Source organism: Narcine bancroftii, chromosome 3, assembly GCF_036971445.1.
Source record: "Narcine bancroftii isolate sNarBan1 chromosome 3, sNarBan1.hap1, whole genome shotgun sequence".
In the NCBI taxonomy this organism is placed as follows: Eukaryota; Metazoa; Chordata; class Chondrichthyes; order Torpediniformes; family Narcinidae; genus Narcine; species Narcine bancroftii.
This window is the reverse complement of record NC_091471.1, coordinates 296,972,426-296,999,672: the sequence shown is the minus strand read 5'-3', so window position 1 is coordinate 296,999,672 and position 27,247 is coordinate 296,972,426. Positions and strand designations below refer to the sequence as shown.

General features: G+C 42.5%; 1 protein-coding gene across 1 annotated transcript in view; it reads right to left on the bottom strand.

The window, feature by feature from the left end:
• Positions 1-303: 303 nt before the first annotated feature.
• LOC138758957 (unconventional myosin-Vb-like) overlaps positions 304-27,247 on the bottom strand; it is a 160,428-nt gene continuing 133,484 nt past the window's right edge. The window contains exons 28-37 of the mRNA XM_069928633.1: positions 25,212-25,410; positions 19,450-19,525; positions 15,195-15,335; positions 12,133-12,287; positions 9,782-9,868; positions 7,899-8,049; positions 5,658-5,940; positions 4,319-4,493; positions 2,495-2,575; positions 304-860 (exon numbers count right to left, since the gene is read on the bottom strand). Of these exons, the coding sequence (XP_069784734.1) occupies positions 708-860; positions 2,495-2,575; positions 4,319-4,493; positions 5,658-5,940; positions 7,899-8,049; positions 9,782-9,868; positions 12,133-12,287; positions 15,195-15,335; positions 19,450-19,525; positions 25,212-25,410 (1,501 nt within the window). The 3' untranslated portion in view covers positions 304-707. The remainder of the gene's footprint in view (positions 861-2,494; positions 2,576-4,318; positions 4,494-5,657; positions 5,941-7,898; positions 8,050-9,781; positions 9,869-12,132; positions 12,288-15,194; positions 15,336-19,449; positions 19,526-25,211; positions 25,411-27,247) is intronic.

Genomic DNA, 27,247 nt, shown 5'->3' with positions numbered 1-27,247 from the left:
CCTGCCGTCACGATGAGTTGTTGCTGAGCAGCAAAAAATGTGGGAAGAATAACGTCCACAGTAAAACTAAAAATCAAAGGGGAGGGCTGCCCACAAGGATTCACAAACTAATTACAAGTGCAATGATCTGATTTCACCCCAAATTGCTTTGATGGTTTTGGAACCACTTTTACATTACCAGCGTTCAGCTTCAGAAAGAGACCTTCAAGAAAATTACATCTTGAATTTTCAGAGCATATTTAAAAAGTGCAACTTTAAGCAAAAGACCAGATGTTCATAAAGGCAAAATAATTAGTCTGCTTTATTGAAGATATTATTTCTGAACGCATCTACAAGATGCCCATTGATGGTGCAAACATGTTTAGATTCACCAAAATCAAATTGCAGAACAATGTTAATTTAATTCAGAACAGATGCTGGATATCAGCTCAGGCAGAATCTATTGGGGGGGGGGGGGGGGTGGGTAGAGACAGAGAGAGACCTGCTAAGAGTTTCACCACTGATTTTCATCTGAGATTTCCAGCACTGACAAAATTAATCAATCAAATTTACTTAAATTAGCTTGACAATAGAGGAATTAATTATATTATATGTTCTGGAAACACTTTTTAAATAACCTCAACTTGTGCAAAAACATGCAATTTTCATAAACATTTCCAGTTGTAGATATGCTGCAGGTTGTCCCAACCCTTCATCCTAATATATGGTCAGAATCTCCTCAGAAAGTCCAGCTGCAACACTTCAGGAATTTGAATCTCCTGCAGATTCACAGGAGAAGGGATAATAGGAAAATTCACAGCGAACACGTACTTCAAATCCATCAGCAACTGCCGACTTGGACTTCTGCCCGCTAATCGATTCTGTGGAAGGCAAAACATTAAGTAATAGTTTTTGCAAGTTTCAATCTGGCTTAGCTCAGGACAATATTCAGTTCCATTGGAGCAAAAACAAACAATCCAACTGACTGGAATTTCCTGACAAGAGCGTTTTGCTCCATTTTACAAGGGAAAATAAAAATCAACAGACACAAAAGGATGACCTTTCCACTAGAAGTACATCTTCGTCATCAAGCCCAATACATTCATGTGCAAGTATCCCACAACTTTTCATTAATAACAACAGTTGCTGGAGGACACGAGTTTTGGCAGCATCTGTGGAGGCAATGGATGGTCCCCACATCTTGACCCAAGACAATGACTACCCTTTAGATGCTGCCTGACCAACCAAGTTCTTCCAGCAGTTGCTGTCTTGTCTCCTCAATTTTCCCCTATTCACAAACCTCTTGCTTCATGGATGCTTCCCCATCACCAGTCCAAGAAAGTCAAATCTCAAAAAGGTCATTAAACAAGCTAATAACTACCCCAATGATTTTCGTTAACTTGAAACAGGCAAGTTACAATACTGTTGTTCCACAAAATTCCAATGGCCCAAAATAATCACTCCCGTGGAGTCCAACCGCTCAGTCTGACTGTAAATGGAGCTAATGGTGATTTTATTTAAAACCACTGCAACCACGGGGTGTGGCCCAAGATGGTGGTGCCTACGATCGGCAGCAGCCACGGGGGGAGGAGGGGTTACAGACTCCGGGGAAGCAGAATATTGGGTCTGGGCACCAGAAAACAAGGAGACCACTCCCCATTTGAGGAGAAGCAGAGGAGATAACCCATAGGGAGCTGACTGCAGCGACAAACCAGTGAGGGGCTCTGAAGCTGAAGAACACACAGGAAGCCGGCTGTTGGCGGCTCGAGGCAATGAACCCATGCAGGCTGTGCGTGACTGCGGACGAGGGATTCGCAACAGGTTGCAGACTGCTGGAGACTGGTTCATGTTGGCTGAAGGGGTACCAGGTATCAGAACTGGGATGCGAGAGGATACCGAGAGCGCTAAAGAGGTCCTGATCGTGTCGAAGGTTCAGATCTGGAGCTCAGGCTGCAGGTGGTTTGGACTGGACTCTGTATGGCAGCGGGAGCGCTGGAGGTGAATCCACGGACACTCGGTGACTCTGAGGGGACGCTCCTTTGCTTCTCTTTCTCTGACTGCAAGAGCCGCTTCAGGCTCTGTGTGCTGAGCACACACTTCCAGTATTACACAAAATTTGTTTTCGTCTGCAGTGTCATACACGACAATAAAATTGAAAATTAACTCTAACCACAGGTAGATTGCAAACTTAAAAAGGCTTCTCATGGAGAAATCAACATTTGCTAGAAAAAAATTTTTTTTTTCCATGTGAAGTACCAGCTTTTCAAGTACCAAGCAGCAGGAGAATAAAATTGACAAACATCAATCTCCAAAAAATTTTTTTAACCTCCCATCCCAAAAACAACCACTCTCCTCAACGTCAGTCTTTTGCCCATTCAAATAGTATGGATTTATGAGATCATGAACAAAACCGTTAGTCTAAACCTCTCATCCAAGTACACTTTCTAAATACTGCTAATTATATAAACTAAGGAAAATAATTATTTATTCAACAGGATAGATTTTAAAAGCCAACCTGAATGTTCTTTACAAAAGATACAGTCACACGCTCCTCAAATTCATGAATAGGTGTGTAAATGGTCAAAATTTTCACAATCTGTTGGAAAGGGATACAATAAGGATAAGAAAAAGAGTAAAGTGGAAACATTAAATGCATAGAGAATATTTTGCACGAGGAAGGATGCAAATTCCTCCACAGGTCTGAGTGCAGTAACCTTGACCACAACTTGTTGGCCACCTCACCACTTCCAAATGACACCCGTTTTAATGACAAACAAGATGGCTGATAACCACAGTTCGATGCGGGATTCCAATCTTTTCAGGTGCAGATGTGTACATAACTGTCCTCTACTTTGGCAATGTAGGCAAGTGGAATATGGACATATGGATCCTTCTTCTACAAAAGGCTAAACATTTAAGGGGGAGGTCACTTTTGTCAGTGCTCGGAATTGAGTAGTTTGCCATTTTAACTCATTCTTGGCTATTCTCCTTCGACAGATGGAGACGTACTCGAGGTTCCAAAAGAGAACGCTGAGATTCAAGTGGGGAACCAGTGCTGAGCACACATTTCCCGGCATTGAGGAGCAGACTGTTCCACTAATTCAAGTCATCACAGATAGAGGAATGGTTATTTTATCCAAAAGGTTTCATTTGAAAGCTGAAAGTGGCAAGTTTTTCTTTGTGGCTGTTCTTAAAGTCAACAATACTTCCTCGCCATAAAAACATCAATACCAATGAACAAAATTGGCCCTACAGTCAACCAGGGTCAAATCTAACCATTCTTGTAGGTGACATGATTCATGGCAATGTAGCTGTTCCCCGGGCACAGGAACCATCCCACTGTAGAAACAAAGCTGCAAATCACACAGCCAACCCATGCTACACTCAACAAGATTCAAATTACACCTACACATATAAATTTGAACAATCTAAATCCAATTTATCTGGTTTGATCATTTCACGACACAGGCCATTCTCGATACAAGGCAGTAGCTCACTACCAGCTTTTCAAGTTCAGCAATTACATTCTAGCTCAGCCTGCGATTCCTAGAAGAAATAAAAATTCTCTGGATTTAGAATTTCCTACCTCCAAGCACAACTGGGTCCTTCAACTCAACAGCGCTGAACCAGTGAGATGGTTTACATTTAAGGGCTTCTTTAGAATTCCAGCACAAATTAGTCTTCAATCTAAACCCCCAACCCCTCCATGACTCTCACTGCTTTATTTGTTCTATAGTTGTAATATCACAGCAATTGAAATCTGAACCAAGATCTCAAAGAACTGCTGGAGGAACTCAGCAGGCCAGACGGCATCCATCGATAGAAATGGTCGGTGAATGTTTTGCGTCTGGACCCTTTATCAAGACCAAGATAAAAAAGGTGAAAACATGCATGTGTATATATGAGAGACAGGGTGGGGGAGAGTTGATAATAGGACAGAAGGTGGAGAGGGGAAGACCACTTGGAAGTGAGGGTAAAGAAAAGTTGGGGGGGGGGAGGAGGGGAAGTCAAGGAATATATGGAGATGGGAACAATGGAACCAGACGGGGTGGGGGTGCCTAAAATTAGAGAAAAAAAAATTGATGGTCATGCTGTTGGGTTTAATGCTGTCAAGGAGGAATGTGTGTGTTGTTCCTCAAGTTTACATTAGACCTCACCTTAGAATTTCTCTCTAGATCATACATTCTTCCTGAACAGCTGTAGATCCAACAGCAAATATCGTTTCCCAAGATTATGATGTTAGACACTTTCCCATATCTTGAGATAATACAATTGAATCAACCAACATTTGAGAGCTATTTGCAAAGCTCTCGGCGTGCAGACGCACATCTCGATGTACCTGTGGCTGTGTCAGCATCGTGCACATTGAACAGATCACATCAGCATCTGCATCAGTCACTTTATTCAACTGCAAGAGCTGTGTAGCTTGTATCAGTGGCTCCAGTACCTCAACCGCCCCACAATGCTGCAGGTTTCTGCCCTGTAACCACTCAATGAGTTGGCTGACATGGTTCCTGAATCAGAAAGGAGATGAAAACAATGAACAAACATTTCAGCAATTAGACTAATGTGACGTGAAGGATTCAAGCATCTCCCAAGCTAAGGTCACAAGCACATGGTCAAAATTGCACAAGACACCACAAACTAAACCAGTTTATGATGGCAGTTATCTCCCTTATCCATCTACTATGGTGGGCTTGTGCTCCTCCCACTCCCCACCATTTTGCTCAGGCACCTGCCTACATTTTGCTCATACCTTGATGAAGGGCTCAAGCCTGAAATGTTGGTTATGTATTGTGGTGGAATATAGTACTGCAGGCATGTCATCACTGGGCTGGGCAGGCTGGCCTGCCTTCTGTACCTGTAGCCCCTCCCCATAATAAAAGCTGAGAGCCCTGCCTTGGACGTGAGCCAGTAGCATGTAGAGACATGCCTGAGTTTTCTGATTAATAAAGCCTTTGACTGCTTGCTTCGTGTCTGCGAGTGGTCACTAATTGCACTACAATTCATTAATCAGAAAACCAAGGCATGCATCTACATGGTGCTGGATCCTGTCCAAGACAGGTATGAGGGAGGAAACTAGGGCTCTGTTCCACCACATGTATCTTTGCTATAAAAAGCGCACTGTTCAACCTGCTAAGTTTCTTGAGGATTGTGCCTTTACTTCAATCATGGTGTCTGTAGACTTTCATTTTTCTACAATAGTAGTTATCCTTTGCAACTAATTGACACTCATTTCAAATGAACATCTGGTTTTATCTTAAACAATCCTTAGTCCACAGCAGCAGAAACAAATCCATACCTATGAGTGACCTTAAGATCACTAAAGATCCAACCTCACTTAACTAGGATTCAAAAAAAAAGTACATCATAAAATAGTTTAATCCTCCAACTCATCAAAAACACAACCAGCCAAGAAAAGCAGCATTAGCCATACATCAACTTGACATCATTATTGACAGTTATATAATTACTCAAAATAGCAGCCGTGAGCTAAAGGAAAGCAATTTGCCCTCTGTTCCAAATGAGACAATGTCTAGACTCGACTCGGCTTAAAAATCAAAACAGAACTAAGCAGATCACCGCTCGCCCGCCCACACTTTGTTGCTCAACTCCTCCTGCAACATTTGAAACTGATGAGTTGACAAGTTTGCTACTGTTATCAGGGAAGCCAATACCTGATTTGGACAGCATTATGAAAGGAGCACACATCCCTCCTCAGAAGCAGGTTGTTCAGTGTGACTGCTGCAATGATGTAGTAAATCTGCCGGAAAACCTGCTTCAGGATTTCAGGGTGCAGGCCGTGCTTGGAAAGTATGCAGTGGAAGGAGCTTAATTGCTGGAGAATAGACTTCAAAGTGTACGAGGTGATGTCTGCAGGCAAAGCTTCCATCTTCTTTCTATATGCTGCAGGTCTTGCGGACTTGCTCTTAATGACATTATTTTCAAGCATCCCAGGCACTGCAGGCGCAGATCAAAATACATGGGGGAAAGAATGTCATGTTTAAAATCACCATTTTACAGGCACCATGCTACTGAAATGTCACAACAGAACTTGACTGATGGTTGATACAACGGAGTGCTCAAAACTACAATCAAGTATCGCACACCTATTCAGTATCTACAGCCAACTCCTACCTGATCAAGTTTGTGAAAATTTCAAACTGAGATTGTATTTCCAATTTACAGGCTAGAAGCAGAGCAGTAAAAGCTTACTGTTACGAAGCAGTGATGTCCCCTTTCCCTATATCAGGTGTCAGTCTAAGGAAACCTCTGTGTGATCATCGTATCAAGCTGATGCCATTCAAATCTTTAGCTACTTTTAAACATGTTTCATGATTAAATAATGTTGGAAAAGTCTCATGAACATGAATTTTAAAAATCCATTAAATTCTAATTGCCACATCTGAAAAATGTAATTCACATGCACAAATTTGGAGTTTTTTTTTTAAAAAAAGGCATTGAGCTTGTTCAGCAGTAATTATAGTTTAATACACAAATCTACATGAGGTGTGGGCTCAAGCCACCCAGCCAGCATAAGGAAGGATCACCCTGTTCACAATATCTTCTCTCTGCTCCCAAGGTCCACAAGCCTGAAGTCCACAATCTCCAGCTTCAGGAACACTTCCCTCCCTTCTCCATCAAATAGCTATCAAGTTCTTCCCTGCACTCCCCTAACCCCAACTACCCCAAGACTACCAACCACTGAAACCACTTTCATTTGAAATTAATTGCAATTTAATATTTATACATAATTCTTTCTTTTTGATTTTTTAATAGGTTTTTAAAATAAATACAGTAGGGAAGAAAAGGAAACTAAACTGAAAATACAATGTCACATATATATTTATATGTATGTATAGATATAATCTCAAGATAAAACTTCAAACAGTATAAACTCTGTTCCCCCTCCACTGCTCTGAGTGAAAATATAGACATCAAAAAAAATATTTAAAAACCCCCACCTAATCTAAGCTATATTTTAAAAAAAACTAACCAAAACAAGCATCTGAGCAGATTATCCTTTGGATTACATACATTTTGTAGTTTTTGATTCATACCGTGATTCAAAAAGTAAAGATTATATCTCACCTGGAAGGGTAAGTACATCTAATCACATTAAAAAAAACATTTACATCAAATGAAATCAAGACATAAGAGGTCACCATGCACCCTCAAGTTTCACCAATGAGATAAATACATGATACCTATACATATTTCTTTTATATTTATTACCTCACTGTGTGTCGGTGAGCATCATGCATACGGGTGGCTGCAACAGGTAAGAATGCTGTGGATCTCTACATTATACTTGCGCATATGACAAAAAAACTCAAATCCTATAATTAAAAAAAAATCTCTCACCTTGTGCAATAAAGCAAAATTTTCAATGTGGTTTACAAGTCCCATCATTACATTTGGATTAATTGCCTGATTCCACTCATGAGGAAACAAAAACCCATGCAGGCGAGGGGTTCCTAATCACAGATAATATGGGGATTTCTCATTAATCCTCATGCTTCTCTCGATTTCACAGCTAATTATGTCTTAGTTTACACAACTACAAAATCTAGGATTGCATTACCTTGGAGTGGATTTTTTTTTAATCCTCCATTTTTCTGTATGTATTTAACCATTTTCAAATAAAAAAAATTAACTCCTTCCCGCTCCCTCACAAACACCAGAAATCAACATCACACTTCTGGTTTCATTTCTCCTCCTTTGCAGCCAATGTCCCTGGATTGTTTCTGATTTCACAACTCTTCCCTTAACTTTCAATTAGAGTTTCATTGCTCTTTAGGGCAACTTTTAGTACCAAACCCCAAAATAGCGATGAGTTGGATGTCCAAATCTGACAGATGACATTATTTCTAACCAGATAGGAGTGCATTCATTGCACTTTTTACAGAATCACTTGCCAATCATTTGCTGCAATTTCCCTTCTGCTGCTTTGATCAGTTGGTGATAGAGTTGAATCGCGAGGTCAGATAAAATCAGACAATATTGAGAAAGATCAAGATTCCTCAAGGCATGCTTTCGTTGTTCAGGCGTGCTCATTTCAACAGAATTCTGGTTACAAGACAAAGCAAACAAAAATAAATTTAACAACCAAGGTACTGGTAAATTTTAGTTAACTTCTCCCTTTCCGTGTTTGACTGCTATTCGAGTGAAAGTGTGCATCCTACCAAGTTCTGAAGCTAACAAAAGGAGCAACTACATTATTCTTCATGGAGACATCCAGTAGGGAAGCAGGCACTTCAGCCCATCACATCCATGCTGACCAAGTAGACCAAGCCCATTTTACTGGCTCTTGACCTGTGGCCTCTAATTTTCAAGTGCTCGCCCATGTCTTTGAAGGGTTTGAGAGGACCTGCCTCCAACTCCCCTTTTGTCCTATTTTTCCATAGTGACAAAATCAGCAAAGAAAATCCCTCGTGGTGAGACTTTCTGAGATTTTCTGCTTCTGACTTATTCACAAGATCACAAGACAAAGGAACAGAGGCAGGCCACTCGGCCCATCAAGTCTGTTCTGTAAATCTACACTAAGCTACTCTACACTAGTTCCAATTTCCGGCCTCTTCCCCACATCCCTTGATGCCCTCACTAATGAGATATTTGTCTATTTCTTGTTTAAATACCCCCAGTGATCTGGCTTCCACTGCTGTACGCGGCAATGAGTTCCACAGATCCATGACACTCTGGCAAAAGATGTTCTTTCTAATCTCTGTTTTATATGGATAGCCTCTAATTTTCAGACTATGACCCCTTGTCCTCGATTCACCCACCAAGGGAAGCATCTTACCCGCATCCACCCTATCTAAACCTTTCAAAATACTAAAAGTCTCTATGAGATCTCCTCTCATTCTCCTAAGCGTCCCAAGTTCAATCCTGACCTCTGGTGCTGTCTGTATGGAGTTTGTATGTTCATCGTCACGATGTGGCTCTCCCCCACGTCCCAACGATTTGTGGGAGGGGGTTTTCGAGTAGCCTCTGTAAATTGTCCCTTGTGACTGGGAGAGTGAGAGAACCTGGGAGGAGTTGATGACAATTTTTTTTTAAATGGGGTTACGTATAGTGGTCTCTGGGGGTAATTTTACAAAGTGAAAGGTTAAGACTGGAACAGGTACACAAGGTAGAAGATGAATGAAAATAAAGTTTTGAAATATATACTGGCACTCAAGGGACACATTTCCACAAATAAAGTCACTTATTTTAGGTCCACACTGGTTGCCAAATCGGTACTTGCCTTCAAAAAAAAAGTCACATCACAAATACAACACTTCGAGTTTCAAGCCGCAAGAACATCATCACATCAAACTGGTGATTTATGAACGCTACGCCCTGGTAATCTGCACACCTCACCCATCTGTGTGGAGGACCGGGGCCATAGTACAAACTTGCGATGTTTTACAATGTAATAAAAGTTACGCTGTCATATCATAGCCTTTAAATCCAAGCGTCTGCAGGAAATTTATTCAAGGCTTGGGTTTTTCATAAAATTGCAGAGAATGCAACAAGTGACCTTGGTCAACACTGTTCTGTAACCTACCCACTGATCCACAGCCCTAGTCAACCGTGACTGAATGTACGGGGAGCCAAACTATACAGTTGGCACCTGTGAAAATGCTATGAAAATTTTAAGTATGTGTTTGGAGATAATAATGCAAATTGATGATGAAATGCAGGTCAGTATTATCACTGCAGAATGAAGAGACCTTTAAAATCTTGCATTCGACCATGGACCACCTGCTTCATCTTTCCAACATTGGTGGACTTCTCTAAATCAACGTAGAATACTCACTTCATCTCCACTGTACTGCCTCAAGCAGACAAGAAGGCGGTAAGTGTTCGAAAGCCAGAACGCCACCATCTCAAAGTCATTGTTTCGCTGTAAAATTGAAGAATCAAGGCACTTTTTACTTCCTCCCATTTACAATTCACTTTGACCATTTCAACTCGATGAACAAAAGCTGTCTCCCGTTCATAAGATCCATCACACGTACAGATGGACAGGCTAGGTACAGATTCAGCACTTCTGCCGCACAAATGGAAACTTTATGCCATAAATATCCACCTGTCATTGATAAAGAAATTGTGTAGTTCTGTTTCCTTCCCCAGGTTCTATTTTTTTTAATTAAAAGTTTTTTTTTGATTACCATGCAAGGTTTTCAAATGCAGTTATTTGGAATTTGCTGCATTAAGTTTCAGACGTCCACCGGGAGAAACGGCAATGAAGCTGGGAAGATCAATGACATTATTAAAAAACCCATTTGAGAACAGTAGAAGCTTAGAATGATTTATTCTATTTTAGGGTATGAGATTTTTTTTAAAATTATCGACAGAGAAATTAAACACATTTTCCACAAAAGCTTGCGGACATTCAAAGATGGGCTCACAAAATACTGTTGACTTTAACTGATCTTTTAAACAATGTGCATTGTTATCCTGGCCCCACGCCCTCATCACTGAAATGGGCGAACCTACATTTGGTAAGCCAGAGACACACAAGAACTGCAGATGCTGAATGAACCAAGAGAAGCTGGAGGGAGCCTCGGGGAGCCAGGCACCATCCGTGGGAAGAAATGGTCAGTGAGCATTTTAGGTCACGAAATGGGTCAACTCCATCCTAATCGAAGGGTTTGGATCATAAACTTTGATCATAGGAGGTAGGAGCAGTGCAACGCCATTCAGCCGTTCGAGTCTGCTCCACCATTTCAATCATGGCTGTGTTCTTCCTTTCGACCCCATTCCCCTGCCTTCTCCCCATTACCTTTGAAACCCTCATTAATCAAGAACTTAGCTTTAAATACACTCCACAGCCACCTGTGGCAACAAATTACACAGATTCACTACCCTCTGGCTGAAGACACTTCTCATCACTGTTCTGCAGGGACATCCTTTGATTCTGAGGCTGTGCCCACAAGTACCAGTCTATCCACTGTTAACTCACCATTTCTCTCAATGGATGCCGTCTGTACACAGGCCACTGCCTACAGGTTGATATTGACTAAAACTAGAATCTCCGGAATATCAGAAAACTTGGCTCATTTGTTCATGATCTCTGGATTACAAATGTGTGGACAAGAACCAAAATGAACTAAGAATCTGAGGATGAGAGAGGTAAAGGAAGGCAACTTGCTGGTTAAACACAAATTCCACCGCTCCCATCCACCTACAAAAGTGCAGCATCAATGAGATACTGGCCCGTGGAGCATTTTTTCTCACTGGGATCGTCCAGTGCAGTACAGCTAATATGCTCGCTTGAACTCAAACCAGTCAAAAGTGAAAGCAGCCATTTTCCCCAAAAGGTCCGATCAACAGAAAAACAAGAGCAGCAGAGAAAGTTTGTGGATGAAAGTGATCGTTAGCTTGAATAGTTCTGCAGGACATTTACATTACGCAGGGCAGACAACGCTTCTTACCCTCCTGGAGTTTTTTTGAATAAATGCAAAAGTTCTCAGCATTGTAACCAAAAATTCCTCTTTCAAATAATTGTGGCAAAAGCAGAGCTAAAATAGGTTGAGCCTATCAATGCTCCGGCTACCTCATTTCAAACGCCGGCATGGTTGGGGTAGCGGTTAGTACACCTTTACAGTGGCAGTGATTAGGACTGGGGTTAAAATCCCACACTCCCTGGATCTGCATGGGATTTCCCCGGGGCGCTGGTTCCCTTCCACTGTTCGAAATGTACCGGGGGTGCAGGTTAATAGGTTAATTGGGTGTAAATTGGGCTCATGGGCCAAAATGGCCTGTTACTGTGTCTAAACTAAAATTTACATTTAATTCATTTCCAGATCAGCCCACATGGAAGAAGTTATTAAATACAGTAAAAAAAAACCTCTGGTATCCCGCACCTATGGGGATTGGTAGATGCTGGATAGGGATAAGTGAACTTTCTGGTTGCTTGAGATTGCGTGCTGTGTGAATAGAGAACTAATGGTGAGGTGCACTAATTTTGAACCTGCATTTTTTTACCCATTTGTTTCTGCTTTTTATCCCCCCCCCACCCCCCACTTGCTGAATTCCACATAACAGGGGTTTTACAGTATATAGCTTTGCAAAAGAGAGAAAAGAAGATACAGGAATACAGGATTGTCAACACATTAAGTATTTTGGAACTGCATACCAAACATCAAAAAAATGTTTTCTTACTTTTGAAACCTTCTTAATGCCACTTATCATGGCTGCAAACAGGGAATGAGCTCTCTGTTCGTCATTAACATGATCTGCGTGTCTGACACACATGAAGATGATGAAGGCAGGAAGTGTGGGCAGTACACCCAATGTATCCAATTGAGGCTGGAGATCTACAACAAAAAAAACCATTGAATTTTCTGCAACAAAGCAAAGTAAAACCATACTTAGTTGTCAAAAGTCCATAGTGGAGACGACAGCTTGACAAGAGCAGACACAACCTTGAGTGCATCTTGTTGGTGCAGAAACTGCTCCAACCAAGACCACAAGAAACTGCAGAGTTGGAAAGGTGGTTCATTCCATCGCACACACCAACTTTCTACCACCCTCTACCACAACCCCCCCCAACCCACCTCCACCAACTCCATCGATAACTTCTGCTGCCTTGGAAAAGTGGTCAACATATTAAGAAACACATGCCATTAGATTGAAGGACAATTTCTTTCTGTTAGCAGAATTTTTGATTGAACCTCAGAATCATAAAATTATGTTGCCTTTGCTCTGCCACAACTGGTCTCTCTCTGAAATCTCATCACTCATCTGAGACACAATTCTTCAGAGCACACATTATATTTTTTGGTAGGCCTGTAGATGTAGATACTATTTCCACATACAAGCCAATCACCTGTGCCACTCAAGGCTCATGCAGGATTCAAAGAAATGAAATTCAGTTTGCATGATTACTCAGAGAACTTTGATTAAAAGTTTGAAATTTCAGTCAGATGATTGATAAAAATCCATGGACAGCGCTCAGAAAGATTAGTCCAAATGTGTCAATAGATCAATAGTGGTATTATTGAAAGCAGCAAAATAAAATGTCAGAAATAACATCGGAAAACAATCTCTTATAACGCAAAGACCAACTTGTTCACCCTTGGTTCAGCAACCAAAGCTAACCAGCTTTTTTCTAGAAAGCTGTGCTCAGTGCTCTCCAAGTCTCAGAGGTTGGGCTTCAGAAACATCAAGAAGGAAGCAGAATCCAAAAGAGCAATTTCACTCATAAGGTTCACTATTCATCCCACTGAAAGAAGAGGAAGGAAGCTTTCTAGTTGATCTACAGAAGATTAACACCTTACATTTTCAAGCAGCATGTTACAAATCAAACCTATTAAGCCCACTCAGGCTGTGTTTATTCGTAATTACAACTTGGATCTGTATTCCAAGGTTTAATGGCTTTAAATCTTTATAGAATTTATAAACAAAATAAACATTGTTTGTCACAGGAACAAGGAATGTTGTAACCAAAAAAAGATGTAACAACCCTCAAAAAAAGGTAAGGAATAGTTAGATGATACCGAATCAATTGGTCCAATGCTTCTGGCATTAAATGTTAATTTTTTAAAATAAATAATCCATGTTTGATTATATATCCCACAGGACAGATTACATACAATTAAGTTCATCTGCATTTTGATACTAGCTTTATTACTAGTTAATATTACTTCAGGGATTCGGTCATAAAAAGTGCAACTCTTCAGGGGAGACGCCAGTTTTTTTTTTAAAAAACAGGGTGGTGGCCACCTGGAATGCAATCCCAGGGGTGGTGGTGAAGGCTGGTAACAATGGGGACATTTAAAAGTCTTAGACAGGCACCTAGATGCAACAAAAATAGAGGGCAATGAGATAGGGAAGGTTTTGTTTATTCAGCAGATTTATATAGGTCGGCACATCGTGGGGCTGTATTGTGCTATAATGTTCCATGTTCTTTCTCCAAAGATATTGGCCCATTATTTATCCCAGCTCCTTCCACTGGAGCCCAATTACATTCTCAATTTCCGTTAAATATCTTTTGCAAATTACAGCTTTTTAACCAATCCTGGAACCACTCTGCTTGCCTTCCACAAGTCCCATGCTCCGATCACCCTCACTTCATTCCGTCACTGACTCTCACATGAAACCTCTGCCACTGAATTGAAATACATTTTAACTCCAATTCCTGGACGGGGGCAGGTGGAGTGATATTTCTCACCCACCATTAACCAAGGCCAGTAAGATATGGAGCAAAATTCTGAATAAATTCTATGAGACTGAATTTAAAGAGCCAAGTTTCCTCAGGGGCCAGACAGGAGTGCCCTTGCTGGCGAGATGGAAAGACTTTGGAAGATACCGCATCTGAACTCCAAAGATTCCCTTCCACGACACTTAACCATGGAACCCACAGGCTGCCCATCTGATTATAGCAGCAGCTACTTGCTACAGTGGTTACAGGAATGAAGTGCATCTGCTAGAACGGAGATGTGGAGGAATTTATTTAGCCAGTGGTGGAAAATCTGTGCAATTTGATGCCGTAGGTGCTTGTGGAGTCCAAGTCATTGTGTTTATTTAAGACAGATTGATGTTATTGATTAGCCAAGGCATCAAAGGTTATGGGGAGAAGGTCAGGCAGTGGGGCTGAGTTGGAAAATGGATCTGCTCAGGATTAAATGGTGGGGAAGACACAAAAGGCCATTTCTACTCCTCTGTCTTATGGTCTTACAGGGACAGCGGCTACAGAGGAGACAATCTGATCCTCACCAGTTTGAAATACTTCTCTCTTTTTCTTGTACGATGGTGCTAGAGTAGCCAGTCTCCACTCACCTTCACAAAGTTCATGCAAAACAAAGCTTTTCATTACATCTTTAAATTAAAATAATTCAACCATCACCCAGTGCTCCGATGCTGCCTTCCACCCCAGCTTTGGTCAGTAAGTGAGGAGTGTGCAAAGTGTCAGTTACCCTGACACTACTTATGGAAAGGCCAAGTCCCCACCCAAGCCTCCACAAAAATCAAACCAAGGTCCCAAGTTTTTCAATAAATAATTTTCCTGCTTGGTTAACATTCCAGCCAAACCAAGCGAGAAATATTTGGTATCAAATATCACCAACTGCCCAGAGCAAAAGAAAATCTGCTGGAGGAACTCAGTAGGCCGAGCAGGATCTCTGGGAGAAAAAGAATGGTCCAAGTTTCAAGTCAGACCAGATTCCAGATCACTAATTATGCACGAGTCTGCCTCAACTCAGTAACACAATGGGCCATTCTACCCGTGACAAGGTTCCTGATTAAATAAGCTTCATCTTCTTTCTTGCATTCCAACATTCCCTGGAAGTCTTTTGTTTTGCTTGGAGTGGAAACTGTTGTGGACAGATCATGGCGATTGGACTCAGTGACAGATTTCAGTTTTCCTACAGAGCAAAAGAGTAACTGTTAAAATGCAAATCTTGCACACAAACCCTACAGCAGCACGTTGACCAATATGGATCTGCAGTTTGAACATGACAATCACATACCAGCCAACCTACAAGTATGAAGCACAATCAGGTCCACTACACACTGCTCAGTGGAATGTTCAGCCATTACAGTTAAGACACAGAACAGGCCCTTTGACTCTCAATGTTGTACCAACCCATATATTCCTTAAAAGTACTAAACTCTCCCTATCCTATAACCCTCTATTTTTCTTTCATTCATGTGTCTGTCTAAGAATCTCTCAGATACTCCTAATGTTTCAGCCTCCACCACCATCCCTGGCAAGGTATTCCAGGCACCCACAACTCTGTAAAAAAAAAACTTACCCCTGATGTCTCTTCTAAACTTTTCTCCCTTCATTTTGTACACATGTCCTCTGGGTGTTTGTTATTTCTGCCCTAGGAAACTGGCGCTGGCTGTCCACTCTATCTATGCCTCTCATAATCTTGTAGACCTCTATTAAGTTTCTTATCCTTCTACGATCCAAAGAGAAAAGTCCTAGCTCTGCTAACCCTGCCTCATGCGACTTATTTTTCAATCCAAGCAACATCCTGGTAAATCTCCTCTGCACCCTCTCCATAGCTTGCACATCCTATGATGAGTTGACCAGAACTGAGGTCTCACCAGAAATTTGTAGAAATGCAACATGACCTCTCTACTCTTGAACTCAATCTCCTATTAATGAAGCCTAGCATCCCGTAGGCCTTCTTAACTATCCTATCAACCTGTGCAGCGACCTTAAGGAATGCACGGATTTGGACTCCAAGGTCCCTCTGTTCATCCACACTCTTAAATAACCAACCATTAACCCTGTACCCAGCATTCTGGTTTGTCCTTCCAAAATGAATCACCTCACACTTATCTGGATTGAACTCCATCTGCCACTTCTCTGCCCAACTCTGTATCCGGTCTATATCCTCTTGTAACCTTCGACAACCTTCATCTCATCCACAATTCCTCCAAACTTCGTATCATCTGCAAACTTTCTGAAACATCTTTCTGCCTCTTTGTCCAGGTAACTTATAAAAATCAAAGACCAGGGGTCCCAGAACAGAACCTTGTGATACACCTCTAGTCAATGACTTCCAGGCAGAATACTTTGCTTCCACTACTACTCTCTGCTTTCTACCTGCAAGCAATTCTTTTTTTAAAAAATATACAGCCATAGATCTCATGCCTCATAACTTTCTGAACGAGTCTCTCATGGGGGACCTTGTCAAATGCCTTGCTAAAATCCATATTGACCACATCTACCACCCTACCCTCATCAATTCCTTTCATTACCCCCTCAAAACACTCAATTAGGCTCGTGAGGCATGCCCTTCTCTTCACAGAGCCAAGTTGACTATCCTTGAGCAGTACTTCTCCAAATGCTCATAGGTCCTATCCTTAAGAATCCTCTCCAATAGTTTGCACACCCTTGATGCAAGACTCACGGTCTATAATTCCCAGAATTCTCCCTATTACCTTTTTTTTTAAAAAACAAGGGGACTACATTTTCCATTCTCCAATCCTCTGGCACCTCTCCTGCAGCCAAAGAGGATGCAAAGATCATATCTACTTCCCCAGCTATCTTTTCCCAATTTTCCTACAGCAACCTTGGCATATTGCAACCATCCCTGGTGACATCAATCTTGATGTTTTTGAAAGATCCAACACTTCCTCTTCCTTAATCTCCACATTCCAACACACAAGCCTGTTCTATTCTGACCTCACCCCGATCAAATTTTCTCTTGTGAATACTGAAGCAAAGTATTCGTTTAGGACCTCCCCAACCTCTTCTGCCTCCAGCCACTGGTTGCCTCATTTATCCTTTAGCAGCCCCACCTTCATTCTGTCATCCTTCTGTTAATCACAAATGCAGAGAATGCCTTGGGGTTCTCCTTAATCCTACACGCCAAGGACCCCTTCGAGCTCTCCTAAGTCCTTTCTTAAGCTCCTTCCTGGCTACCATATTCTTCTCATGAGCCCTTTCTACTTCCATATCTAACGCATTTCCTTCCTCTTGACTGGCCTCACCTGCTTCGTCAAGCACGGTTCCCTTTTGCTTCCTTCTTTTCCTTGACCCAGTGGGATAAACCTATCCTGAACCCAGCATGTGGTCCCTAAACTTCCTTTGTATTACTTCCGTCCTTTCACCCTTAAACATCTTTTTCCAATTTACTCTCGCTAGTTCCTACCTCATCCCATCATAATTAGCCCTTCCCCAATTAAACACTTTCCCATTTTTTTCTCCTTATCCATAGCTATGCTAAAGCTCAGGGAGTTATGGTCACTCTCACCAAAATGCTCCCCCACTGAGAGGGGTCCACCACCTGACCAGGTTATTTATCCAGAATTAGATCTAGTATGGCCTCTACTCTCATTGGCCAGTCCACATACTGTGTCAGAAATCCTGCTTGAACACACCTGACAAATTCAGTCCCATTTATCCCTCTTGCAGTCAGGAGGACCCAGTCAATATTAGAGAAGTTTAAATCACCCATAACTACAACCCTGTATTTCCTGCAGCATTCCAAAATCTGCCTCCTTATCTGCTCCTCGGCATCCGAGGGCTATTTGGGGCCTATGGATTACTCCTTATTTTTGACTCCCCACCCCCCCCCCCACACTCTCTTAGTAGACACCCTCTCTGCAGTGTCCTCCCCCTCTGCAGGATCCTGGTACCTGCATCAGCCAATCCTGTCCTTCCTCCAGCCAAGTCTCTGTAAGGGCCACAGCATCATAGTTAACCAAATAACGAAGCATAATTATATGGAATCATGCCAAAAAAAATTTCTAGAACACAATATATTTGAGTATTAAATATTCCACCTGTAGCCATCCAAGCAGTTAACTTTGAAAGAATTGAATTGCATCAGGCGCACAGCAGGCACCAAACGTGACGTTACATTCAAACCTGGCTGCTGGATTTATAATTTCTAACAACGGCTACTTTGAGGGACTATTTTTCCAATGTGAGGCTGTTCCGGACGCAGAGCTCAAGTGAAGTGTTTGCAAAATTTAGGTCGTACTCATTGAGCTTCTGGAGTTAGGGATGCATTTGAAAATAGCTCACTGCAAAGTACTGTTTGTCAAAGCCACTCTCATTTATTGGCTTTCTTTGGGAATTTATCTACACCAGTCTGGCCCAAGAATCTGTTGTGATGCCACGTTGAAAACAAAATCCAAGTAAATCCAGTTACTCAATCAGTTCAGGGAATGTGCAACAGGTTATTATCCTGGGCTGCTCAGAATCATTACCATTGAAGAAAGCTTCTAAATAAACAAATGCCACTACCACCTAAACTAGCCATTCTCAACCTTTTTTTTTTGGCTATTGCTCCCCCCCCCCCAGGATTCTGCTCAACATTTATGAGGACTCCCCCCCCCCCCACTTCCTTGTGAAGCAGTCAAGTTATGGCTTCTTCCGTACTTCTCTCCTGCCAACTACATAAAATATATTTGTTACATGAGGCAAAAAGAAAACAAGGCTTTTACTTACATGTGCTGCACACTCAGTGGGGCCAAAGAAAGAATGGCTGACTCTTTTATAATTTAGACATGTAACATGGTAACAGGCCATTTCGGCCCACGAGCCCTTGCTGCCCAATTATACACAATTAACCTACAACCCTGGTACGTTTCAAAGGGTGGGAGGATATTGGAGCCCCCGGGGAAAGCCCAGGCAGACGGGAGAGAACATATAAATTTCTTACAGACGGCGTGGGATTTGAACCCGGGTGCTGTAACAGCGTTGGGCTAACCGCTAGGCCAACCATGCCGCCCAATGATTTCAAACTGAAATCTAAATGATTTCAAACTGAAATCTAAATGATTTCAAATATACTACAATGTAAAGATCTTTCTTGACAGTGAAGGGACTCTCTTTTGCTTCCTTTTCTCTCGTACTGTAAGAGGCGCTAGGTAACACTAATGGAGACTCTTTGCCTTACAAAAGGCAAAAGTTAAATTATATCATGTATGTTACAGTTTTAATGTATTATTACATGACAATAAAAGGAACCTTGACCCAAAAGGAATTATGATCATAAAACACATGAAACACACCCAGCTCCATAGACTTTAACTGTTTCTTCAGCTTGTATACAGTCCTCTCCTGCTTCTCCACCAGCTCTAGTAGTTCCTAAACAAGAGACCAAATTCAGAACTCGAGCCACAATTTATTGCATTAATTCAACAATGAATCATAATCACCAAACAAAAATGTCAATAAAACTAGTTTGCAAGTATTAAAGTGGGATGGTGTAGTTAAAATGTACACTAAACTAGTCCATAACAAACACTACAGGCCCTCAATGTGGTGCTGACCCACGTATACCAACCAAAAACTAAACCCCCCTGCCTTATAACCCTCTATTTTTTTTTCATCCACGAGCCTAAGAGTTTCTTAAATGCCCCTTATGTTCCAGCCTCCACCACCACCCCTGGCAATGCATTCTGAGTAAATAAACTTCCCCCTGATGTCTCCCCTAAACTTTTCCTCCCTTCACTTGGTACAGATGCCCTCTGGTACTTGCTACTCCAGCCCTTGGAAAAAGGTGCTGGTTGCCTCTCAGAATCTTGTAGACCTCTCATCCTTCTCCATGAGGAAAGCTCTAGCACTTTCCAATCCAGGCAACACCCTGGTATATCTCCTCTGCAGCCTTTCCGTAGATTCCACATTCTTCCTGCAATGAGGCACAATATTCTAACTATGGTCTCACCAGAAAGTAGCATGCACCCATCATCAAAAACTGACTTGTTACAAGGGGGTATAGAGTACAGAGAGCTCGTCTGATTGAAAATAATGCAGCAGTGTTGATAGATCAGGGTCAGTAAACAGAATACTGTGGAGATCATTGGAATCAAGCAACTGCTTGAAAGTAATCGTGAAGGCCAACTGATTCAGGAAGAGCAGACCTGCCGTCTTGTCATTGATGTTCCCAGACAATCAAAAAAGCCATCCATCAAATTGTACAATGGAAGGTGAGCAGACTGGTGGACAAGGCATGGGCCCATGCAAAAACAAAAAAGCAATAGGAACAGGGATTGGCAGAGGACCCCATGATGAAGTGTCCTAGGGCACTTACCCAAGCTATACTTTTGATCTGGTCCTCCTCCTCTGTTGTTTTAAAAATCTATGATCATGACACTCATCATTAAACAGGAGCAATGTGATGGCTTTGATTCTACATGAAGAATCTGGAATTTCGTGAATCAAAACAAGGATTTAAACGGCTTGCTTTGGCAGGACATAGGAGAGAGAATATACCCATGTCCCACTTGGGAAACACCCACAGTTCATCTGCTGGGATTTACTTCTTGTCAAGAACCTCCAGGCCTCTTGCAGCAAGATCTGAGCATTCTCACCCACAGCACCTCTCAAGGTGGCCAGAAATAGACGCATCTGCACCTTCTCTGACTGTGACTTAAGAAATTGCCAGAAACTGCCTTCAGCTGTTGGAAACCATAACTCCCAAGCAAACCATCCAAATTGTGTGTAATTTGTCCCTTTTATTTAAAAGAAAAGGCATTTTTATTAATTTTGCTCTGGAATTGTGGGTCCACATCAGAACAAGATTAAACCCATCAACAAAAAAAAAGCAGAAACTCAATTTCTAAGCGCTCGTGTCTGATGAGCGGGGCAGATTTTTTTTTGGAGGTGACAAGGAGGGTCGAGAAAGGTCACATGCAAGGCACTATATTACAAAACCAAGTCAAAAGAAAGCAAATCCATGGTTACTGGGAGTTCTAGTGACCAGCAGGCAGCTCGTAGTCTTGTTCACAGGTCCCTTGCTGCAATTCAAGCAGCTGTTGTGATAAATTAGCTTTCCTCATAATGAGGAGAAAGAAAATTGGAGGCTGCATAGACTGGTCAGATGGTCCCAACAGCCAAAGCTCTCCACGTGTCACAGGACTAAAATGTGCTTTTAAATTGGCTAAGGTTCATAGAGCAGCCAGGTCACACTGGAACATTACCTCAGCTAAGGGGTTCACACCACTAGCACACTGGTGGGGAATACAGAGACCCACACAGTTGTGTGTAAATTATGGGAAGACTCTCTGTGTGCATCGTGGTTGGGGGGGAGGGGGGTGCGGGGGAGGGGAGGGGGAGCAGAGCAGAGAAGAAATTTAACCAAAGGTACGCAAAGTTAGGACAAGCATGGACCAATGCGTGTCAGTAACCAGAGGTTACAAGTTTCATGGAAATGGTTTATGGGCTGGAGAAATTATAGGTGGAGGGGTGGTGGTGGAAGAATCTCGACAAGTGAAGATCCAGAAGGTGAGAAAGGCAAATGCTCACCACATTTCCATAGTAAAGGTTCCATTATTGTCACATAATACTATTTTGAATGTAACATAAATGAAATTCTTGAACTTTTGCAAGGAAGACAGAGAGAGAGAGTCGCCCCTCACAGAAACCTGGTGTTCCTAGGCTAGAACATCAAGTAGTGCAGTCATCAAGTGCACAGAGCCGTGATGTGGAAATTATCCAAGCTATACTTTTGATCTGGTCCTCCTCCTCCTCCTCTGTTGTTTTAAAAATCTATGATCATGACACTCATCATTAAACAGGAGCAAAGACATAACCCCAAGTTACCAAGTGAATCACTGAAGCAGCTAAATTTAGTGGAAAAGCAAACTTGTCAATTCACTTCAGACATGCTCAGCCCCTAGCTACTTCAAACAGGAGTGACCTGATAGATTACTCACCATGGAACAGAGTTCAAACCATGGCTACTCAAAGCAAGATTTCAAGGGACATTATAATTCAGAAGCCCACTCAGTTTGGAATCAAGTACTGACAGCATGTGACAGAACAGCAAAAAACAAACAAACCTACACATTGCTCTCCCGATTATCCAAGAGGCTGATAAGGAGCTTCTTCCAGAAACATGGGAGTTGGTCCTTGAACTAGTTTTATGTGAAAAGCAACATTTCTGCTCAGAACAGTGAGAATCCATTCCAGTTCGTCAACACCATCAATCAAAGATGGAAGGTAAAAATTACTTAATTGTTCTTCGTCACCAGTACTGGCACTGCGTGGTCAGTACAATGCTATGTGCCAGAAATGGCTGAGGAGTAGATCTGGGAGGAAGGAAGATCACAGGTTCAAATCCAGTCTTCCACTGAGCCAAGACCACGGAGCAAAGAACCTTCTGAAGGAAAAGGTAGTTTGAGCTGCTTGTACAAGAAATTAATTTTTACAAATACTGAGGACCAGCAGTCTGGAACCTACTCTCTCTGAAGATGATGTCGGCAACATTGGGCTTGAGTGAAGACACAACTAGAATTGAGCAGCACGGTTAGTGCCACACCTTTACAGCACCAGTGGCCCTGGTTCAAATCTGCCAGTGTCTGTAAGGAGTTTGTACATTCTCCCTCTATCTGCGCTAGTTTGCTCTGGTTTCCACCCACCCTCCAAAAAAGTACAATGTTAGCAGGTTATTGGTCACGTGGGTGTTTAGCATAAGAGATCTTTCTGGCTCATGAAAACTGTGCTGCCCAATTACACGATCACTCCCCAGAGACTGGTGGAGAAGCTGTCCTTGGTGAGACACAACACCTCTCTCAGTAATTAGATCCCAATAAAGACCACAGTCTATCCAGGTTGGTAGCATAATGTCAAGCACAGTCATGCTGAACTCTGGCCCACCTCAGGACTGGATGCTCAGCCCGCTCCTGTTCACGCTACTGACTCTCAACTGCATCACCAGATCCAGCTCGAATAATGTCATCAAGTTTGCAGACAACACAACAGTCGTTGGCCTCATCAGCAACAATGATGAGTCATTGGAGAAAAGGTGGAAAATTGTGTGAAATGGTGTGAGAGTGACAACTTGAGTCTCAACATGGAGAAGGCGAAGGAGATGATCATGGACTTCAGGAGGACCAGGAACGACCACTCTCCACTACACTACAACTCTGTAGTAGAGACAGGAGTTAATTTAACTAGTGACCTATCACGGACAGTCAACATCTCCTTACTTAGAGGAAGGCAAAACTTGCTGAGAAGACTGAAGCGGGCAAGGCTACCAGCCACCATCAACTTTCTATAGGAGCTTTATCAAGAGTGTCCTGGCCAGCTGGATCACAGCATGGTACGGTTGCTGCAGAGAAATGGATTGGAGGTCAATCCACAGGATCGGGATCATTGTCTAAGGAGGGTGTACAAAATCATTAAGGACCCCTTCCACCCTGCACACAGCATCTTTCAGCTGTTCATGTCAGAGAAGCTGAGGAACAGCTTCTTCCATCAGATAGTGAGAATGCTGGACAACCAAAGGAACAGCTCACACTAACCATCGAAGACCCTCATTTGTACAAAACAATTTTTTAAAATAGATTCTAATACTTGTCCTGCATATGTGTTATTTGTCTGTATGTGTGTTAAGTCTAGTTGTGTGTCTGCATGTTTTTGCACCAAGGACTAGAAAACACTATTGCATCAGGTTGTACAATCAGATGACAATAAATTGACTGAACCTACCCACCCCTTGGGATTTGGAGGAGTTGATGAAACTGGAACACCCAGAGAAAACCCAAGCAAGACATGGCGTAATTGGGTAGTGAGGGATTGTGGGCTGGAAGGGACAGATACAATGAAATACAACCATATAGCTGTAACAATTTACAGTACGGAAACAGGCCATCTTGGCCTCTCTAGTCCGCACCAATTTAAGTGAAACTCCACTAGTCCCACCTACCTGCTCCCTGTCCATATCCCTCCAACCCCCTCACATCCATGTACTCATCCAACCTTCTCTTAAATGACAGAATTGACCCTGCTGCAACCACCTCTTCCGCAAGGTCGTTCCACTCAGCCACCACTCTCCGAGTGAAGAAACTCCCTCTTATGTTACTTCTAAAGTTCTGCCCCCTATGCCTTAACTTATGACCCCTCATTCCAATCTCTCCTACCCTCAAGCCTTTTCCCATCTACTCTATCTATCCCCCTCATAATTTTAAATTCCCCTATCAAATCCCCCCTCAACCTTCTACACGCCAATGAATAAAGGCCCAGTCTACTCAATCTTTCTTTGTATTCTAGAAACTGCCATCCAGGCAACATTTTAGTAAATCTCTTTATCTTCTCTACCTCATTGATATCCTTCCTATAATTTGGTGACCAGAACTGCACATGGTATTCCAAACATGGCCTCACCAATGCCAGAGGGATTCCACAGAGGGAATACCTCTCCTCCTCACCAACAAGGAAAGCAACTCCATTGTGATATGCCAGAAACAATTTAATTCAGATTACAAATTTTGCAGAGAGCCAAATTTAACAGTGACGACAAGTTACACGGCCGTTCAAAACCAAATAAACTCTTCCCTTCGAAGAGTCAAAGAACCGAAATGCTGATGCCAGCCTGACCCCCCCTACTTTGATAAGACACCAGGAAACATGTTCAGTGTGTACATCAGTGATTTTTCGTGGGGAAAATACAAATAGATAATAAATGCTCACCTTGTGACCAACTGCCACTGTCGAGTGATTTATTTACCAACTTCCCTCCCCAGAATTGTGTGTGGATTCTGCTGCGATAACCCACCACGTAGAAGTCGCATGTCAAAACAGCAAGTTTGAAGGATCTTAGTTCATCAATTTGTGTTTTGATATAAACTGTACCAAGAGTATCTCATTCAAAAAATATGTAATTTTTCTCCTCATAACAAAGAACTCAGCTCTCGGAACTGATCTGTCAATATCATATGCATCAGGACAAGGAGAAATGTGTGACATCCCCAATCTTGATATTGTCCAACTTGCAAACACTATCTAGAAAAAGGATGTCAAATCATGAAATTATTTTTAACTTTATTACCAAATTTTCATGGGCAAGTTGCACGATTTCTTGCTGTAAACCACCTTCCAAATCTGCCTCCAACAGTTGCTGTCGTGACTCGGCGACCTGGTGGCGTCGTTGGCAAAGCTTCCCTCTCAGGTCTCTGGCCTCCTTTTGGGCAGTTTCCATTTCCTCCTCATGCTGATTCTTCTCTTCTTGTAACTGGTCCATGAGAAGTCTGAACAGGGGGAGAAAATACAGCCGCATTGAGCTGGCCACTGGTTAAGGCCGCTTCGCCCTTTCAAAGAGCTGGGCAGAGAGAGCGGGGTGGGGGGGGGGGGGGGTGGTGGTGAAGGCAGCAGACCCAAAACCCAAAAGCAATGCACTCACTTGGTTGTGTAAGATCAACAGTGGACTGACTTGAAAATTGTTTTGCTTTTTTTTAAAAAAAAAATCACACACTTGAAACACGGCCCATCTTAATCATTTCCCAGCTTAGAATTTTGACAATCCCTTAACATGTGAAGGCTGTACATAAAAATAAAACAACTATTTGCAATGTTTTAATACGTTTACTCTAACAGAGTGGCAAACTTCTAATGTTCCATTTATGATTCAAGAATCTCATTTTTCCACATTGCTTGCTTATTTGCAATCCAGTGATTCAAATCACCCCAGAGGTTCTCCACCCACTAAAAAAAAATCACACATCTGTGCAGTTCTCCAATGAGGACTATTTAACTCAATTTTACATGAATCAGGGTTGCATGGTTAGTGCAATGTTATTGCCAGCCAACTCTGTAAGGAGTATGTACGTGCTCCCCATTACCTCGTGGGTTTCCTCCGGGTGCTCTGGTTTCCTCCCATGTTCCAAAGGCGTACAAGGTTAGTAGGTCATTTGGGTGCTGTGGGGTCATTGGCTTGAAAGGTCTCTTACCGTGCTGTGTCGCTTATTTTAAAAAGCAAGTCGCCATTGGCATCTTCCATTCCTGACTGGTATTTCTGGAATAAACAATTCCAGGGGTCTACCAGCATATCCTACACTGCCTGAACTTTTCTATCCTTAAGTTTTTTACCCCAAACATATCACTGGTTCCATTCCTGCAGCGTCATTCAGACCTCAGGAAACGACAGAAAGGTGCCTAACTCAGACCATCAGTGCATTTTGACATCGCACTGCTGTATGACAACTTGAAAACAAACCTCCAGATTTCAGGACAGCTTCTTTCCTGCTGCCCATCAGACTCCTCAATGAACTCTGCCCACCAACAGATGTTGCCCTAACACCATTTTTAAATGGTATTTTCTTCATACTCTGAACTATTTGACATATTTTAATAGTTCTCATGTCCATGCGACTCCCCCTTCAAAACAAGCAACGCATCACCCTCATCAGTGTCTATGCTCCAACCCTTCAAGCGGAACCAGCAGAAAATGACAAGTTCTACACTGATCTGCGCAACCTCATCCAACGCACCCCTACAGCCGACAAGGTTGTCATCCTTGGCAACTTCAACGCTCACGTCAGCAAAGACCCAGAAACCTGGCCAGGAATCCTTGGCAAGCATGGTGTCGGCAAGTGCAATGACAATGGGCGCCTCCTGTTGGAACTCTGCGCAGAACAGCGACTTGTCATTACTAACACCCTTTTCCAGCAGAGAGACAGCCTGAAGACTACCTGGATGCATCCCCGATCCAAACACTGGCACCTCCTGGACTACATTCTGGTGCGAGGAGGAGACAAACGAGATATGCTCCACACCAGGGTCATGCCCAGCGCGGAGTGCCACACTGACCACCGGCTTGTTCGCTGCAAGCTCAACCTTCACTTCAAGCCAAAGTTCAAGAACAGTGGAGCCCCCAGAAAGAGGTTCAATGTTGGAAACTTACAGTCAGACGTAGTGAGAGGAAACTTCCAGGCAAACCTCCAAGCAAAGCTCGAGGATGCAAACTGCCTCACGGACACGTCTCCTGAAACCCTCTGGGATCAGCTGAAAACGGCCATACTGCAATCCACTGAAGAGGTACTGGGCTTCTCTTCCAGGAAAAACAAGGACTGGTTTGACGAAAACAAT